The 19,169-nt window shown below is 48.8% G+C and overlaps 2 protein-coding genes across 2 annotated transcripts in view; one reads left to right on the top strand and one right to left on the bottom strand.

Moving 5' to 3' along the window:
• Window positions 1-3,377, top strand: part of BMP6 (bone morphogenetic protein 6) — a 154,356-nt gene extending 150,979 nt beyond the window's left edge. The window contains exons 5-7 of the mRNA XM_008154869.3: window positions 1,747-1,823; window positions 2,662-2,772; window positions 2,870-3,377. Of these exons, the coding sequence (XP_008153091.3) occupies window positions 1,747-1,823; window positions 2,662-2,772; window positions 2,870-3,019 (338 nt within the window). The 3' untranslated portion in view covers window positions 3,020-3,377. The remainder of the gene's footprint in view (window positions 1-1,746; window positions 1,824-2,661; window positions 2,773-2,869) is intronic.
• An 812-nt stretch (window positions 3,378-4,189) lies between these two features.
• TXNDC5 (thioredoxin domain containing 5) overlaps window positions 4,190-19,169 on the bottom strand; it is a 35,572-nt gene continuing 20,592 nt past the window's right edge. The window contains exons 4-10 of the mRNA XM_028130147.2: window positions 18,840-18,936; window positions 15,300-15,415; window positions 13,250-13,336; window positions 12,550-12,693; window positions 9,329-9,411; window positions 7,120-7,249; window positions 4,190-6,034 (exon numbers count right to left, since the gene is read on the bottom strand). Coding sequence (XP_027985948.2) covers window positions 5,912-6,034; window positions 7,120-7,249; window positions 9,329-9,411; window positions 12,550-12,693; window positions 13,250-13,336; window positions 15,300-15,415; window positions 18,840-18,936 — 780 coding nt within the window. The 3' untranslated portion in view covers window positions 4,190-5,911. The remainder of the gene's footprint in view (window positions 6,035-7,119; window positions 7,250-9,328; window positions 9,412-12,549; window positions 12,694-13,249; window positions 13,337-15,299; window positions 15,416-18,839; window positions 18,937-19,169) is intronic.

Genomic DNA, 19,169 nt, shown 5'->3' with positions numbered 1-19,169 from the left:
TCTGTTACCACATTCAGAGACTACTCTTGCCTGAATCCCTGGGATCCTATATTTTCTCTGTCTTACACTCCAACTCTCTCTCAGGATACTTTATTTCCTTGTTTGGTTAATTCTTTTCATTGAGAGATTATTTTCAACAGGAGGAATGTGTCTTGTTTTGTGGTGTTGGTGCGTGCTTGCTTATTTTTACTGAGAGAGGCCATGGTGTCCTGCCTTGTGAAAAATTCCCTCCAGTGTGGTTTTGCATTCACTTCTCCCAGGTACTTTGAGTTACAGTGAGGGTGGTTCCGTGAGGTGAAGAAGGCAAGTGAGGAGAATGAATAGATTTCGAATTAGAAACCACTACAGAAAGACAGCCTGTCTGTCCTCCCAGGATAGGTCGCTGGGCTGAGTTGGTACTGTTTGTCTCTTTCCCTTACAAAATCATGAAATCTGCATGTTGAGTTCTGCTTCAGGGCCAGGAGGTCTAGGGATGCAAGTAACAGAAAACTCTGTTCAAACAGACTTTAAGTATTCAAGTAATTTATTGGCTCATGTGATAAAAAAGAGGTAGCATACAAATGGCCCCAGGCTCTCGTATTCATCCAAGTTCATTGTAGATTAAGAACTTTTCTCCAAAGTCTTCTTACCTTTCACCTCTCCCCTCTCTGGAACTCTCAAACACCACTATCATCAGATCTATCCTTTAGAATCCCAGTTCTGAACGTGTCACTCCCTGACAAAAAACTTTTAAAGGCTTACCTAATTCCTCTGGTAGAAAATGCAAATGTTTGGTTAGCATTCTAAGTCCATCAAGATCAAGTTTCTCTGACTTTATGTCCATTGACTCTTCACATCCTTAAACCCATTCCATTAGAGCTGCTCTCTTTTCCTCTCACTCCCACCCTGAACTTGTACGTGCCTCACACTACCCTTTTGATTCTCTAAGTTCCTGGAGGACAAGTGTTGTCTAACCTAGCTTCCTTTTTACCACGTGCCTTAGCCAAGGGCACGTCACACAAGAGCACTCCAATTGGCCTAATGAATCAGGGCACGGCCATTCCTCTTGTCAGTGATTAGGTTAAGCCAGGCTGCTGGCTCCTGAATTGCACACAGGGGGCATATACACATCAGCAGATCTCACTGGCACTACTGGCTTAGGAGTTGTTGCTTAAATGCAGGTTAAAAGGCTCAACCCTGGCAGAGAGGCCGGAGGACAGTGCCGATGAGGATGGCCCCTGCTGCAGCTTCCGTCTCCCTCTCTCCCCCACTCCTGGGCCTCCGGGTCAGGGCCCGCTCCATTATACTTCCTTCAGGATACTTCCCTGGCCCGGCAGCTAGCTTTAAAACCCCTGTACAGCTTCAAGACCGTGCCTGTTAGAAATATAGCAAATCCTGCCTAGCATAGTCGTCTTTTACTGCAAATATGAAGTCTTCCAAGTCAGGCGTCCAGAGTGTTTGGGGCATCTTGGAACACCCCCTCCACAGACCTTGCACACATCAGGGGCTCACAACAAACATCGGTTGCTTAAAAGATTCCGTTCAGGTCAATATTATGTATCATTTGCAAGTGTGCCCAGCACTAAACCCAGAGTGGACAAGACAGAGTGTGTAAAACACCCAAGCTACCGGGAACCTGACTGAGCTGTTTGGTGACCAAATTTGTGTCTTGCAGAGGCCTTATGCACTGCTATCCTGAGCCTAATACAGTGCCGGGCGAGAGACTTGAATGAGTTAATGTTTTTATTTTTTTATCTCTTCCAACAGATTACAACAGCAGTGAGTTAAAAACAGCCTGCAGGAAGCATGAGCTTTATGTGAGCTTCCAAGACCTGGGATGGCAGGTGAGTTCTCGGAACAAGGGGGACAAAGTTCCTTTCTCAGCAGGCCCTTCTCATCTTCATGGCAGCAGCCATCATCAAAGATCTTGAGCTTTAGGACTGAGATGGTTCTTCCCATGAAGGTACATAGGAGCGCTTCCAAATGCCCAGGCTCTTGGAGTGAGGTGGGTGAAGGCCTGGCTTACGTGTGCACACGGCCCTTACTGGTACCTTTCCAGGGAGCCCAGGGTTCCCCAGCTCTGTGTACCTCAAAATCAATAGCCACCTTTTTCAATGCTCTTTCCTCATTCTTTCAAAGTCCACAGGGTATGTATTTACATTTACCAGTTAAACAAATTTTGTTTTGCAAAAGGGTTAGAAAAATGGATCAATAGTTAAACTTCTGCAATGGCTATAAATCAGCTCACCCAAACTACCTAGAAGAGCACAAAGGTTTTGCCCCACACCTGAGTCACCACAGTTTATAAGAAGCAAACTATAGGTGACAAGTGACAGAAGATAGTTTTCATATGCAGGTGGCATGACAGGGAGTACCCCGGGCTCCTGGAGAGGCTCCGTTGGGTCCAAGTACATGAAGCCAGCCCCCATGTGCTTCCGGGCTTAGCAGGCAGGTAGCAGCTAAATGCCGTTTGGCCCTGCGGAAAGAGCAAGGGCTCTGGAGTTACACCCATCAGGGTCACACCCAGCTTTGCCACCGGAATGTGAAACTGACCTTCCTGCATCTGTCTACTGAGCTGTCCACGCGAGTAATTTTTCTCACAGGATTACCGAGAGCACAGATGATGTAAGGAGTGCATGTTAACCGTCTCTTTGTTGCTTGCTTTTGCTTTTCTAAATTAAGGACTGGATCATTGCACCCAAGGGCTATGCTGCCAATTACTGTGATGGAGAATGCTCCTTCCCACTCAACGCACACATGAATGCAACGAACCATGCGATCGTCCAGACATTGGTGAGCTCCCCAGAGCCTTTCGTCACTGTATAGGTAGGCGTAAGCCAAGGCCAGGTCATTTCTGATGGAACCTTTTCCTCCTTCTGTTTTGGAACAGGTTCACCTTATGAATCCTGAGTATGTCCCTAAACCGTGCTGTGCGCCAACTAAACTAAATGCCATCTCGGTTCTTTACTTTGATGACAACTCCAATGTTATCTTGAAGAAATACAGGAATATGGTTGTGAGAGCTTGTGGATGCCACTAACTTGAAACTGCTTGCTGGGGTCAGAGGTCCTGCCTTGGATTCCTAGCTGACACCTGCCTTAAACAGCACACTGACACAGTGGAAGTGGGATGATGACTTTGAAACCATCTCTTGCCGGTTGGTGCCTTACTGCCCAAGGAAGACTTTAAAGGGCCTCAGTAGTGATTTGCCCGTGTAGTAAAGAACGTGAGTAGTTGGTCTGTAGGCGGCTATTTGAATGTCTGTAGTACGGAATCTGGACGTTGCAGAAATATAACTTTGAAGGGTTCCTCTTCCCCCATAAAAGCCCACCAAAATTAGTGTTAGCTTTATATCAAGCTATTTGTGGTATTACTGAGCGAACAGGGAAAATAATTTTAAAGAAAAGTCTCCTTGGCTGAAGTATCAGCCAATTTAGAATGTTTCTCAAAAATAGATTTTACAGTTAACAGAAATTAGGAGTGGGGGGTATGCCTCTATTCAATGATTTCGTTCCCAGGAAGGTCAATTTCATATAAGATCAACAGCCCAAGCCATAATCAGGGCCACGTGCAAGTGCCTTTTGTCCGGTAACTGCTGTCACGTGTTTGTGCTGGAGTTCTGTTGGTGTGAAAATAGAATTATTTCAGTTAAAACCATGTGATTTCCACACGCCAGTCCTCCCCCATTTGCTGTTTTCTTTGGGAGCACCAGCAGCAGAACGCTGGGCTCCGCGGGGAGCCAGAGGGTGGAGCATCTTCAGCGGCCACCACGTGACAGGTGAGAGCAGTGCTGCCCTCCTGCTGTTCGCGACGGCTCTCTGAAAGCTCTCCGATCCCATCTACTTCAGTAAAGCAGTTCTCTCCCTCTTGCTGTACAGCATGCCGTGTCACAGGCGAGAACCAACAAAGGACATAAACTGAGTGAGGGGCGCTAGCCTTTAGGAATGGGTTTGGAAGGCCATGCTGTTTATGAATCAAAATCAGTTTTCTCTTGTAGAAAGTAAGACTCAGATTAAATCTTAGAATATTTTTTAAATGTCTTTCTCACAATCATATACTAGGAAACCAATTTCATATTAAACTGATTAAATAATACATGTATGATCTATAACTGTTTGCACTTACAGCTTTTGTGTAAATATAAACTATAATTTATTGTCTATTTTATATCTGTTTTGCTGTAACATTTAAGGAAAGACTAGACTTTTTTTTTTTTTAAAAAAAAGAGTTTATTTAGAAAGTATCAGAGTGTAAACAAATTGTACCACTTTGATTTTCTTTCAATACAAGACTCATGATGCGAAGCGGAAGCCACTCATGAGGATTGTGCTTCTCCTGAAAAGTTGGTTTTTTAACAAGAACATCTGTGACCCACACACAATTAATAAAGATTTCCTTAAGGCAGAGGCTGGTCGAGATCCTGCTCTGTTGTCATCTGCCGCAGACAGCAGATGCTCCTGTGTCTGAGATTCTTACCAGCAGTTACTGTGTGTCAGGTGACTGGCTCCCCCAAGCATGGGAGGCGGGTGAGAGTGGTAGACAGAAGGGTTATTTGGAAAGGTAACTTGGGGGCAAAGAACATACAGGGAGCCTGGTCCTATGGTTACTTCCAAGGGTGATGGTAAAAATGTTTAATAACTAGGGAGGCATGAATTCTAAGAGCATTAGCACTGATGGTAGCACAGCCTACTTCAGCTCTGACTCAGCCCCGCCTACTTCATTCTTTGGTCTTTAGGTAAAGTTAATACCACTCCTCAGATAGCAGACGATGTACAGAGAGCCTTTAACAGGGATGGGGAACCTTTTTTCTGCCAAGGGCCATTTGGTTATAACGTCATTCACAGGCCACAGAAAATTATCAACTGAAAAATTAGCCTGCTGTATCTGGTCAAACATTAAATTAATTCACCCCTAATGCCTTGGCAGGGCCAGACGAAATGATTTCTCAGGCCTTTATATGGCCCTCGGGCCGGACATTCCCCACCGCTGGGGTAGGACTACCAAGGAGCAGAACTAAAACTGCTGCCGAAGTCCCCTGGTCCCTGATACCCGGACCCGCTCATCTAGTCCTTTTCCCCAGGTGACAGATACCACCAGAATCTTTCTGAGTTAAAAGAACAGTCAGGACGAGCCTTGTGGAACTTTCCATGCCCACATTTTCCACGGGAGATAGCAAATCTTAAACATGGACTTAAAATCTTCTCGTGGATCCTGACTTAATGTTAACATAACTAATGAAATCTTTCACCCAGGAGAAACAAACAGAAGTATCCTTTGAACAGTAATAACTGATCTGACAAATATCAACACACACATAGGATTATGGCATCAGCATTACCTTACTCAGGCACATGTCAAAAGTACCGTTGCTTTCATTATGGCAAACCTCTCGCGATGAGAGAAGTATTAACAGAAACAAAATCCAGGAGTGGCTGGGAAGGTGCCTTCCAGAGGTGTGGGGTTTGTTTTTAAATCTGCTCCAAGATCCAGACCAGCCACATAATTAGCTGTGACCTTGAGGTCAGAGGAATGACAATACGCCATGCGACTACCTTTCCAGACTCGTGGGCAGTTCAAAACTGCTTTGGATGATGCTTTCACCAAAATCACTCAGGAGCCAAAAATAGTCCAGCGATTTGCTTTTCCTCAACTGTTTTAGTCTCAAAAGGAAACCATTTAGATTCCATCAAGAGAAGGTTAAAGGGGATGATAGATTGCCACTGAAAATACTTAGTTTGCAAAGGGATCATATTTACTTAGAGAAACTTAATAAAAATCCTGTAGTGTGTTGGCTTTACACACACAGAAGATACCACAAGTTCAGTACAGACAGCTTTCTGGGTAACCACCACCTGAACCTCCCCGAGGTCCGCACGACTAGCTCCTCCACTCAGTCCAGGAGGCCGGCAGGAGGGCGACTTCACCTGCGCTTTTATAGTTCGTCTTTCGCCTGGCGCAGAACGAAGTGGTGCAACGAGTCAAGGTCCCTGCCTCCGTTGTGCTCACTGACTCTCTTTCCTCCGCGGAAAAGCAACAATGTGGGATAGCCTCGTACCTGTAAAGAGAAAATGCAGTTTGAAAACTGGTCTGAATCATACACAAATTACTTAAATAAAGCCAGAAAAAACCCCTGTTGTGGCCAGGAAAGTCTATGGTTAAATTTCCATTTAAAAAGTACCAGCTAGTTCAGCAAGCAAAGCCGTGGGACTATTTATTCAGTTTCCAATCCAAAATTACGTCCACGATTAGTGTCAAAGGGATGCCTCCCGGAGTGGAGCCTCTCAGTCCTTGCCGCACGCACGCTCCCCTGGGTCGGGTGGAGTCAGCGTGGGGCCTGAGACTGCGTTTGTGACCAGCTTCCCGGGGTGCCCAGGCCATACTGAGTAGCAGCGAGACCCTCAAGGAGATATATTTTTCAGCTGCAACTCACCTCTTTCCTCTTTTGAGAATTTTAAGGCACACAAAAAATTCCTGGCATCTTCCAATGATAAGTAAAAAGAAATGTCATCTATTCTCAATCTGATGAGATGATTAATAAATATTAGAAGCCTCAAAAGTATTTTAGGAAAGCAACCAAAAGAACAGTACAAATCACAAATCTTGTAGGCTATTAGATGGTGCCAACGGCTCGGAAGGAGGCAACAGCTAAAGGAACAATCCAATGCAGGACTGGCTGGTGGGGATGCCCTCTCAGGAGGAAGTCTATGTCCCAATGTTGCCTTATTCAGCCATCGACTTCAGAACGCTGGCGTATGTAAAAAAAAATTAAAAAATAAAAAGCCACTTCGGTATCTCCGATGAAGGCTACGGGCCAGCTGACTGTCAGTGAGCATGTGCATTCAGAGGGTACCCCACTCCCCAGGGTGGAGTCTCAGATACTGCCCAGCAGCCTCTACCCAGAAGCAAGGCCGAGACCCCCCTGAAAGTGTGTGTAGCAGAGGGAGAAAGCCTTTCTTTCAGAGCATCTTTCTTTTCAAAGTGAAAAAACAAAACACCTCCAAAGGACATAAACAGCGCTTTGTTGAGGGAGGAGGGCAGTGCGTTATCTTGGTTGAGACAATGATACCACATTCCAGCTCCACGTGGGATCAGCTCCGATACTCAGCGTCCCCGGAAGTGTTTTCATCCACAGGTACCCACCGAGTACTTGCTGCAGATGTTGCGCTCAGCAGTACAGTCCACTTCGGCGACCTTGACCTCTGCCAAGCCAGGGAATTCCCTTTTAGAGAGTTCTTCCCAGGTAGGAGCCAGATTCTTACAGTGGCCACACCTAGAAATGGAAGAATGACCGCTTTGTTGAAGTCCCAGGTCGAGGTCACTCACCTACATTTCGCTGCCAAGCCTTGTTTTTCTATGAGGCTGTCAACAATTGCCTAGAAGTTTATAAAACACCACATTCTCCCGTTCTCTTCCTCCTCCTCCTCCTCCTCCTCCTCCTCCTCCTCCTCCTCCTAAACAAAGACGGCAAAGTCCACCTGAAGCAGACTTCTGGATAACCTGATGGAAACAAGCTGGTCTGAAAACAAGTCTGGGTTTTGAAACCATTTCCGTGATCCGTAAATTAAGCTAACTGGTTTATGAATGCATCATGAACAGGAGGAAACGAACAGGAAACAAAATGGACTCCAAACGTTGTTGTTGTTTTTAATCACTTGAATGGTAAAAACATTTTAGATTTGACTGCTTATGGTCTCAACATTTCAAAACAAGCTCACAGCTCCCCTCAAGCTTCGGTGATGTGGTGTGAGCACTAAATCATTCAAAACTCGTGTCCCTTTTCTGACTCCAAGAACTGCTCCCCTGCAATAAAAGGGGATCTGCTGTCTTCAAACTTGATCTATATAGCTTTCATGTTGTTGTTTTTAAATAGAAAATAGTTTTAAAGGCATTGTTTACTAGTGTTTCTTTTTTATATATATAACATTTTTATTGATTTCAGAGAGGAAAGGAGAGGAAGAGACATAGAAACGTCAATGATGAGAGAGAATCACTGATCGGCTGCCTCCTGCACACCCCCGACAGGGGATCGAGCCCACAACCCGGGCATGTGCCCCTGACCGGAATTGAGCCTGGGACCCTTCAGTCCGAAAGCCGATGCTCTATCCACTGAGCCAAACTGGCTTGGGCTAGTGTTTCTATTTTTTAAGAATTAAAACAGCACAACTCATACAAGTCATGTGCTCAAAACCTTTTTTTTTTTTTATCCTCATCTGAGGATATATATCTTTTTACTATTTTAGAGAGGAAAGGAGAGGGTGAGAGAGAGAGAGAGAGAGAAGCATGGCTGTCAGAGAGAAACACTGATCAGTTGTCTCCCATATCTACCTGACTGGGGATCGAACCCTAAACCTAAGTATGTGCTCTGACCAGGAATTGAACTTGAGACCCTTCAGTGCCAGGACAACACTCCAACCAATGGAGCCAACCAGCCAGGGTTCATTAACTTTTATCTCTGCTATTATGGTTTTTCATGAATATCTGAAATGAAACAAACTAAAGAGCAAAAATGGCATGTGGTGACCTTACCTGTCCACTTTCAAATACGGAACTGGCACTCCCAGCAGCCTGCATTCCCAAATGCAGTGTTTCATTTGTGCAGACAAACACCCTTCAGGTTTACTGCTAAGCTTCGGGGAATTAAAGGACACCCAGAGCTACAGCAGTTCAGGGAAGTTCTGGACCTCTCGTCTTCCCGCCACGCAGGTGCCCTGGTCCCAAACCCGAGCACACAGTCCCCGTCTGCCTGGTCCCTGCGCACCGTGTGGCAGGAATGGCTCTAACTGATCTCAGCTGGGTTTCTCTATGATCTCTAAAAGAGAGGACTTGTATCCCTGCACATGAGCATGACCAATGGACACGGACTATCGGGAGTGGGGGCGGGGAAAGGTCAATGGGGGGGAAAGGAGACATATGTAAAACTTTCAACAACAAAGAATTTAAAATAAATGAATGAATGAATGAATGAATGAATGAATGAATAAATAAATACATAAATAGACTAAGGAGCAGAAGTTCATCAAGATGTTCATGGGTTATGTAACCAAAACAAGCCATCTATTTGGCGAAGGCACCACCACATGAGTCCTATACGACCACCAGAGCTCTCCTCCATTATTATGTTTTCTGCCAAGCAGACCGAACTATAAAATAAATTAACCTAATTTTCCATACATGGTTATGAATACCACCCAACTGGAACATACCTGAACACAGGAGCATGAAGATAACATTGCCTTATTTCCTACGACAGAGCCCCAGGATGAGCCTGGAGGGCTGGCTAATGAGCGGAAAAATACGAAGGGACTGAAGTGCACGCGGAAAAGTGGTTTCTAATGAAGGAGCCACTTACCATGGAGCATAAAACTTGATGAAGGTTATTCCTTCTGCAATGGTGTCATCAAAGTTATCTTCCGTGAGTGCCAACACAGTGCCCTGCAGGGGTGGAAGAGCCACAGTGAAATACATCACTTACAGCACAGGGGACGATGCTTTGGGATTGCAGAAAGACAAAGCAATAATTTTGAATGCTGTTATGCATACTCCAAGGTCACACAAAACTACCTACACAACTTGCATTTCACCAACGGCACAAAAGGGTAGAGCCGTGGCCTCTGAAGGGCAGAGGTTCATCACAGGTCCCGTCGGCCCTGAGCCCCGGAGACGCTTCGGGGAGGTGGCAGGACAGTGCAGCGCTCCCCGCCCCCGTCCCTGCCCCAGCCCAGGGTGGGTGAGGGACAGCTGCTGTCCCCCGGGGCTCAGGAGTGTGGACCAGTTAGCTCTAGGCGGACAGGGCCTGAATCAGACTTCCCTGCCTCGGAGCCTCCCACACTGACCAGAGCGCAGACACCCCCTTATTGGGCCTCCTGAGGTCTGTACCCGTGTCCCCTCTCACTGACTCGACACTATCACAGGGGTGCATAAAAGTGACTTTCTCTATGTCATAGAGGGACCTTACAAAAAGGTACAAAAGCACAGGCAATGATGTGTTTCACATGTAACAGGCTTCTTTCCATTTTTAAATTCAAAGTAAATGTAAAAGCGGCTCCTCTGAGCTCTGGCTGCATGGTGTAGTCTGCTCCAAAGTGACTCTACCGTGACAGCTCTTTAGAGGACCACGTCTCGTGTTTCTCCAAAAATACATCTGCGATTCTCTCAGGAGAGCAAGAATACGGGTGATTTATCCTGTGGCTAAAGGTACCAGGGCTGCGCCGCTTGAGTCTGGCATCAAGCGAGTCTGTCGGTGACGGGAGGCGCCGAGGGCCAGGGGCATTGTAGAACACTGCCATCTTTCTTTATGTCCAGAAACAGGACGCCACACTCACTGAAAGGCCCACTTAATGGTGGAAAACTTCATTATAAATAGAAACCGCTCTGTGTTTGATGAAAACATCCATAGTATATAATTATACTCAATTTGGGATGACCTTTCTAACCACCATGACACACACTCCTCTAACATATGTGGTCATAACAACTACAAAATCATTTGTTTACTTCTTAACCCCAAACTTCAACTTCTAACTAACACCCAACCTGCAAGAGTCCAACTAAGGGATGGGCTGTGGGGACGAAGAGGCCTTTCTCCCCAGCCCTGAGGGGATGGGTAGGGGTTTCCACTGGTTTTTTCAATTCCAAACATCTGGGGCCCAGGGACGGATGCTCCAGCGCGCCGTGACCTCTGCTGCAAATGCTGAGGGTTGGAGGGTTCCCGGGAGCGTCCGGGCACATCTGGCTCGCTGCCCTCTCCCCGGGAGCGCGGGCACCCGCCCTTCCTTTGCCCCATGTCCCGGCGTCCCAGGTAAGACCTGGCATGCTATGAAATATAGTCGTGTGAACTGAAGTAGCAACATTAAGTGTTCTGCTTCGGAAATATGTTGACAGACAGGCCTTATGGCTCTTAGCTAGGAAATCCAAGCATTGTTTTCCTGAAAACACATTATTTTGAGTCCCCTTAAATCTCATTCTAACCCATGACTGCAGCAATAGCTTCTACCTAAAGCTCCAGACACATACATGTAGTGTAGAAAGCCTGCTTTAGCTCCAGACTGATACACTGTCCACAGTTATCACCACACAGCCTTGAAAATCGACACCTTGAAAACGGATGGCATTTCCACCCTCCCCAAGCCGCGCCGCCCCCCCCCCCCCCCCCCCCGCAAAGCCCCTTGCTTGTGCTCGGTGCCATCGTCCACCAGCTATGCCAGGAATCTGCGGCAGCACAGACCCCACAGTCCTAACTGCTCAGAGCTGGAGTCCCTGTGCAGGCGGCCCTCCTGCCCTCCACCCCACTGTCGGCCTCAGTTTGGGGTCTCATCATCTTTTATGACCTAATACACCAGTTTTCCATCTCCTTCATACAGGCTGTTGCCAGTCATCTTTCTAAAACTCAAACCTTCCATTGGATCCCTATAAATAAAGCTCAAAATCCTCGGCTGGCCAACAAAGTCCTCTGCAACCCAGCTCTCCTCGACCCCCACTCTTTCCCTCTGCATACTGCCCCCGCAAATCTTTTTTTTTTTTTTTTAATATATTTTATTGATTTTTTTACAAAGAGGAAGAGAGAGGGATAGAGAGTTAGAAACATCGATCAGCTGCCTCCTGCACACCCCCCACTGGGGATGTGCCCGCAACCAAGGTACATGCCCTTGACCAGAATCGAACCTGGGACCTTTCAGTCCGCAGGCTAACGCTCTATCCGCCGAGCCAAACCAGTTTCGGCTGCCCCGCACCTCTTGTCCCCCTCTTTACCTCGCCCTCCGGCCGAAGCGGGCCCTGCCCCATGACGCCCGCTGGGCCCAGCGCAGTGCTGCTGCTCACACTCCTCCGCCACCAGGCATGCCTGCCCCCACCTCTCCAGCAAACACCCTTCCCCTGTCACCTCTCCGGTGACATTTCTTGCCTATCGGCCCCTCCTCTCACGCAGCGACCGGCCAGCCCTGCACGCTATCAGAGCCCTCCGACACCTGCATGCATGTGCTCTCACGCGTCGCCCACTAGACCCACGGTCGGCACAGGCAGCAGCACGGCCTTGCTTTTGCCTCCTGGTGGCCGAGGACAGTGCCTGAAACATAACAAGGGCCTGATAATCACAGAACAAATGACTCTAAACCCTGAGAATGAAGATGCCCTCAGTGACTCAGAGACTGTCTAAGCAAATTAAATGCCGTCCAGCCGCCTGCCTTCAGTTCCAGCACACAGCTGTCCCGCCACCCAGCGTTCCGGTCTTTATGAGCCACAGGCTACAGTAAGATGCCTGCAGCGCGTTGTGGAGATGAACAGAGAGAGGGCCCACGAGGCAGCAGACAAGCTTTCAGAGCGCATACCCTCAGGTACAGTGATAACTGAATCAAAGGGAGGAGGTTCCCAGAGATCTCGGCTCCATCTCGGGATTTTCCTCACATCCATGTAGCTGTTGGCCCCTTACAAACATGTAAACGTAGTCAAAGAAATGTTTCGTGTTGAAAAGTCAGCTGTAAACAACCATCTGAATGGCTCAGTCCTGTCCTCATGTCCTGTGTCCCCAGCACCAGAGGAGAATGCCCGCCGCGGGCGGTGCTGGGCGGCACCCACCTTGTCGGCCTCGGGCTCGGCAGCACCCACCGGGGCCTCCGCGGGTGGGGTGGTCTCTGGGGCGCCGCGGTCTGCACTCCGGAGCTGCAACTCCACATACTCTCTCAGCGAGTCCAGATCCCGCTTTCCCTTGTACTGGTCAACCTGTCCAGGGAAGGGCCACACAGAAACACGTCGAGTTAGTACACTGAAGTGCCCGAACCACTCAAACCTCCTGCGACCCCTCGCCCTCCTGGACCGGCCGTCAGAGGCCTTCCTGTTGTGTGAGCTGTGCGGTGCCTGCAGGCTCGGATCCAAATGGCAGAGCACGGATCGTAAACCGAGGGGTTGGCTCGGTGAGCGCTTCACAGCCCTTCCCTCTGCAGAGCTACGAAGCACAGCCTGGCTGCCGCCGCAGGCGCTCCGAGAGGCTGCCCATCAGCCGGGACGGGGACGGGAACCTTACCGAGAGGGCACGTGAACCCTGCTCAGAGGTCACGGCCAGAGCTCGGTTACCTAGGACGGTAATGAAAGGCTTCAAAATAGAACAACAACCGGCAGTGTTTCTCCACTACCCAAATCTTATCAGTTAAGAGAAAGGCATTTTTGTTCCATTACACGTATCCTTTCAACTGGTGCCCAAACCGTCCGTTCTGGGAATTCGCGTTCCGATTAAGCACCCGGCAGCCCAGCCCACTGTGGCTAAGACCCGAAGACGCACCTTTTTGCCGTCCTGGAACCAGAGGAGCGTGGGATAGCCTCGGACCTGGTTCCCGGAGCAGAGCTCGTGGTGCTGCGTGCAGTCCACCTGCAAGGCAAGGCCACCGTCCAGTCAGCACCCGTGAGCCCGCCTGGCACAAATGACTACGGCACTCGGGAGTTTCTTTAAAAAGAAAACCTCTCACGCCCCTGACCTGCAGCACCTGGGCCAGCAGGCGGCAGTGTCTGCGGCCTTCCCTGCAGACGCGGCCCAAAGACACCCGAGCCCAGGGAGCAGGAGACACGAGACATTCACTTTAGAGGCAGGAGGGATGCTGCTCCCTGAAAATGGCACTTTTAGAAAGCAATGCCTCGAGCAGGTTAATCAGTGGAGAGGGGCAGCCTGGCCTGACCCCGGGGAGGGGCAGGCCTGGCGTCGGTGACGGACACCCAACCAGTCACAATGCCAGCCAGCTCCTACTTTCATTCTCACTTCAAACTTACGGAGTTTTAAAATTAAGAAGGAACAAGCAGTCAATTGCAAATAGAAGTCCTCGGTATATGATGAAGATGAAACTGAAAAGATGTCCAATTAAGTTTAGACTATGTCCCTAATTCTATAAACTCAATTTACCAACTATCACAGCTCTTCAGTTTTTTTATTTCATTTAAATGTTCGTAAGATTCTCCTTTTCAACACTTTCATGAAACATTTTATCCTAAGTCACTCCTTTCGTTTCTGCTGGCATTAAAACCAGCTTGTGGGACCAAGTTGCTCTCCACTGTGTCGATAAAGGCGGCTGGAAATGCTACGTTAACAGAGAACTGAAATCAGAGAGCAGTTAGAAGTGCTGGCCTGAAGCACAGGACGCTGCAGACTGAAAGCGGGCGGGGTGCATGCTCTGAGCCCAGTCTTACCCAGGCACACGTACGTCCAGGGATGAAGGACCACAGCACAGTCACTTAGACTGTGTCTGCTCTAGTGGCATAAACTGAAAACAAAATACTCTCCCATCAAAGTTCACAAGACAAAGTCAGGATACAAGGCACAGGAAGACAGAGGACAAGAAGACTGCTTTATAGTGACTTCCATGAAATGTTCAATAAATAGAAAATCACAATCACATCCATATATGCTAGGACATATTACTGAAAGTGTTGCAGGCAACACTGAAAAATCCATTGAACTAACAACTACTACTACAATTTACTAGCCACTGCTCCGTGCCAAGCACCGTGCTAAGCTTTTCGCTTCCATCCTCAGGACTATCGGTCAGACCTCATCTCAGTTTCACCGAGAGGAAGAATGAGGTGTCAAGTTGCCCCGGCTGGCCAGCCAGGTCTATCTGATGTCCAGATTTATGCTTCTGACATCTCACCATGTCGAGCAGACTATCTTATTAACTATAGTTCCTGGACACAGCGTTACTTCTGTATACAAATGCCCTGGCAATGTAGACAATGAGATTTTTATTAGCAGAAACCCAGGCAGGGATGGTCTGCTGGGTGCCAGAGGACGGATAAGATTAAAAGTGCTTGATGGCGCAGAAGTGGCTAATATTTCGAGAAAATCCAGTTACACAGAAGTTGTTAGACATCACTCCTGGCTTCTCTGCGTAAAGTGGGAAAAGCTGGAAAGAGTTCCAGGCAGCAGAGCAGCTGGGCTCCCCACGGAGGGTCCCCGTGTGCCTGTGCGAGCTCGGAGGGTCCTCTAGGAAAGAGCTCTTGGGTGAGATCAAATGTGGACGGCGTCCAAGTACGTCCAGGGGACATTCTCTAAGGCGCTGCCCCTATCTTTGCAGAAAGGGCTCGGGGGCTGCCAATTCTGAATTGGCCATCGCTTCAAAATAAACAAAGGAGCCAAAGCCATAATTTATCTCTGGGCTGTGGAAAAGCCAGCACACTCGAAACCAGGCTGCCATCTGTGAAGGTGAAATGAATTATCAAGTGGCACACTAAATGGAAATAATAAATCAAGTCTGCGACTTTGCACACAGAATGAATAATGGGCTCCTCTGCTAATTAATCCAGCCAAAGCGGTCTATTTCCAGTTTAATAAGGGCTTCACTTACCTTGCCAATCTTGACAGTTTCGGAATGTTCGAGGCCCAGGGCCAGCTGCTCCCAGGTCGGGGCCAGCGCTTTGCAGTGACCGCACCAGGGAGCGAAGAACTTGATGAAGTGGTCGCCTTCCGTGGGAGCCGGGGCAGAGAGGGGAGAGAAAGTGACATTTACATGACACCTAACGAGCGATGGAATGGAAGCCTCTCATCTTTGTCCTCTTGCCAAGCTCAGTCCAGGATGAACCGTTTAACTTGTAAAAAGTGACTCTCCATCAAAAATGTCTGCACCTACGAGTTCATAACGCCCTCAAAGCAAAAACTAATCTGTCATCTTTGGAAGACAATAGGGAACCAACTTATTTGAAAAACTGGAAATAAAGGGAAAGAATCAGGATTTACCCTATCGTGCATAACCAACTGATAAGCCAGGCAAGTTTCTCTTGGTAAAAAAATAAAGGCTAGCCCTAGTCCGTGGCTCAGTGGTTAGAGCATCGGCCCTCAGACAGAAGGGTCTCAGGTTCGATTCCAGCAAGGGAATGTCCCTCGGTTGCAGGCTCAATCCCAGGCCCTAGTCGGGATGTACATGGGAGACAATCAATTGATGTGTCTCTCTCACATCAATGTTTCTCTCTCTCTCTACCTCTCCCCCTCCTTTCCTCTAAAAAAAAAAAAAAAAAATCAATGGAAAAACATCCTCGGGTGAGGATTAATGACAACAAAATGGAGAGAGGATGCTTGAATTAGAGCAGCAGCATTTGGTATCCAGAATAAATGAGCATCTCTAGGCAGTGACTGTTAGGCTGCTGACATTACAGAGAGACTCAGCAGCTATGAAGTCTTGCCCAACCCCCCTAAAACATCAAACAGGAACTGCTAATGTCTCCTGAGCCAAGTGGCAGTTCACAGGGAATAGAGATCAGGGACACACCGTGGGGGACAGTCAGTGAGGGCCACTCCGTGGGGGACAGTCAGTGAAGGCCACACCGTGGGGGACAGTCAGTGAAGGCCACACCGTGGGGGACAGTCGGTGAAGGCCACGCCATGGGGGACAGTCAGTGAAGGCCACACTGTTGGGGACAGTCGGTGGAGGCCACACCGTGGGGGACAGTCAGTGGAGGCCACGCCGTGGGGGACAGTCAGTGGAGGCCACGCCGTGGGGGACAGTCAGTGGAGGCCACGCCGTGGGGGACAGTCAGTGGAGGCCACGCCGTGGGGGACAGTCAGTGAAGGCCACACCGTGGGGGACAGTCAGTGAGGGCCACACTGTGGGGGACAGTCAGTGAAGGCCACACCGTGGGGGACAGTCAGTGAAGGCCACACCGTGGGGATACAGTCAGTGAAGGCCACACCGTGGGGGACAGTCAGTGAGGGCCACACTGTGGGGGACAGTCAGTGAGGGCCACGCCGTGGGGGACAGTCAGTGAAGGCCACACCGTGGGGGACAGTCAGTGAGGGCCACACCGTGGGGGACAGTCAGTGAAGGCCACACCGTGGGGGACAGTCAGGGGGCTGTGACTGGGATGGGGACAGCCAGGCTTATCTTGAAATGAACAATGGTTACGGGGTGACAATTTTATAACAATTCACTAAGCCTTACGTTTGTTTCCTGTATCTGTGTTTTACTTCACAATAAAGTAGGTTTAAAAATATGAGTATTACTCTCCTGACTAGAAGGAAAAAACCAGGTCCTCAAACTTCATTCTTCAGACATGGAAGATTCTTTCCTAGGCTGTTCTACCTTGACCATCCTGGGGCCTAAACATGTCAGGCTGAGATCAAACTGAAATCAGGCTGCGGCCAGAGAGAAAACGAGCCGATGAATGCTAAACTGTGGCCTGGCCACGTCATCGCCCACAGCAGCGCCTCATCACTGTGGCAATGATGCGTTTGAAGGAAATGGTGAAAAACTGGCTTCAAAAGATTAGCAAACGAGCTTCCAGACTGAACCCATCTCTCCGGACAGCTTTGGTGCTAACGCTGTGTGGTGAGGTGGAGAGGACGTCCAGGCACCCAGTGGAGAGTCCCCGGGAAGGTGTAAGGCCGGAGGCTGGAGACCCTCAGGCCAGCAGCACAGGCGGCATCCCCAGAGGCTGCCTGCAGCGACGGCTTGCAGAGGGAGGGACCAGGGTGGCTGCGGGAAAGGGTCTCCAACAAGGTGACTTGGGGAGCACATCCTGCAGGGAGCCCAAGCTGGTCTCAGGTTAAAGGGAACCCCCTGCGGGGAAACGCCTCGAAGCTGCACTGTCAGAGGGCTGGCACAAAGAGCCGTCTCCAAGGAAAGGGGGAAACAGCTGAAGGCACCAGTTACCTCTGACCTTCAGTGGGTTGGGGGAGCCTATTTAGCACTGAGTGGGGGGCTGACTCCCCGCAGCATGAAGTCACCAGATGCGATTTTAAGCCCCCGTCACAACATTTCCAACCCAGGCTTAGGGGAGGATTTCTCTCCATGGCAGCACTTGAGAATGGAGTTGGCGAGTCATTCACTGCTGAGCCAACTCTTCTGAAATGTGTGAAGAAAGGAGGACTTATATTATTAACATCAGAAACTGTACACAGATCATTTCCATATTTAGGAGACCACTTTCAAAAACAAGATGTGTCTGAGAAAAGATTTTAAGTGTGAAGAATTCTGATTCACATGTTATAATAGTTCCACTAAATAAACTAAATTCTAGTTTAAACAGATAAGAAAAAGTTGTGGGTTGTTTTTTTTTTAAACTGATCTTAGAGAGGGAGGGAGCGAGAGAGAAACATCAAAGTGAGAGAGATACATCATCGATCAGTTGCCTTCTGTACACACCCCGATTGGGGATCAAACCCACAACCTAGGTATGCACCCTGACCAGGGATCGAACCCAACCTTCCAGTGTAGGGGGCGATACGCCAACTAACTGAGCCTCCTGGTCAGGGCAGATAAAAGAAAGTTTTATTTCTGGCTCAGGTCAGTAAGTATATGATTAACGTGAATATAAACACACTTTCTTGTCCAAGGATGCACTGTCCGGCTAGGGTAGGAATTGTGTCACTCACAATCTGTGAGCTCCAAATTCCCTCACCTAAGGCTTTAGCTTAGCATTAAAGCTGGTTTAAGGACAGAGACCCAAGGAGGAATTTCCAAGGGGAAGAGCATTAAACAATGATGTTAATGGTCCCTGAAGAGAGAAATCCTTACTTAGCCCTCTGTACACCATGAGCGTCTAGAGACGCAAGCGGCGCACCTTCTCCACACGCCACGCACGTCTACAGCCGCAAACCTCGCGTATCCACTCTGGTCGCCCAATTTTAGAATCAGACTTGTTAGTGACATCTCTGGGTGTGTAAAGAAATAGTTGGTAACTTAAATTCGCAACTATTCCAGCGCATGCGGAAGAAATGGGGATGGTTTCCGTTTTGGACGCGTGGCAGTTCCCTGGTTAGTGTCCCAGATGCTGCTTTCTACGAGGCCTCAGGTGGCAAGGACAAGCCCAGCAAATGAAGGGGTAACAAACGGTCAGTGTTTCCGAGAGGTGTGCATCCCACCGTGACCGCCCACAAGATCCGCCCGCCATACCTTGTGCGACGTGCAGCTCAAAGTTGTTTGCTGAGAGCTCATACAGCCCCTGCTTGAGCTCAGGGGCCCTGGGCGGTTCTGGTTCTGGCTCTGGTGTCTAATAGAAAGAAACAAAAATATAATCACTGAGTTGTCTGTGAAGACTTAGTGAAAGCCATTGAGGAGGTGACCTGTGTTTGTCTAGAGCCTGCTGCAGATCTCCTTCCTGGCCACCCTGAGCCTGTATGGGATGCTGCTGTGTGGAGGGAGGCCAGCGCAGGACAGGACTGTCAGATCTTCAGTCAGAAGCCCCTCGGGAAGCAGGTGACAGCCAAACCCACCCCAACCTGT

The sequence above is a fragment of the Eptesicus fuscus genome, chromosome 9, assembly GCF_027574615.1.
Source record: "Eptesicus fuscus isolate TK198812 chromosome 9, DD_ASM_mEF_20220401, whole genome shotgun sequence".
Classification (NCBI taxonomy): Eukaryota; Metazoa; Chordata; class Mammalia; order Chiroptera; family Vespertilionidae; genus Eptesicus; species Eptesicus fuscus.
This window is presented reverse-complemented; position numbering and strand designations above follow the sequence as displayed.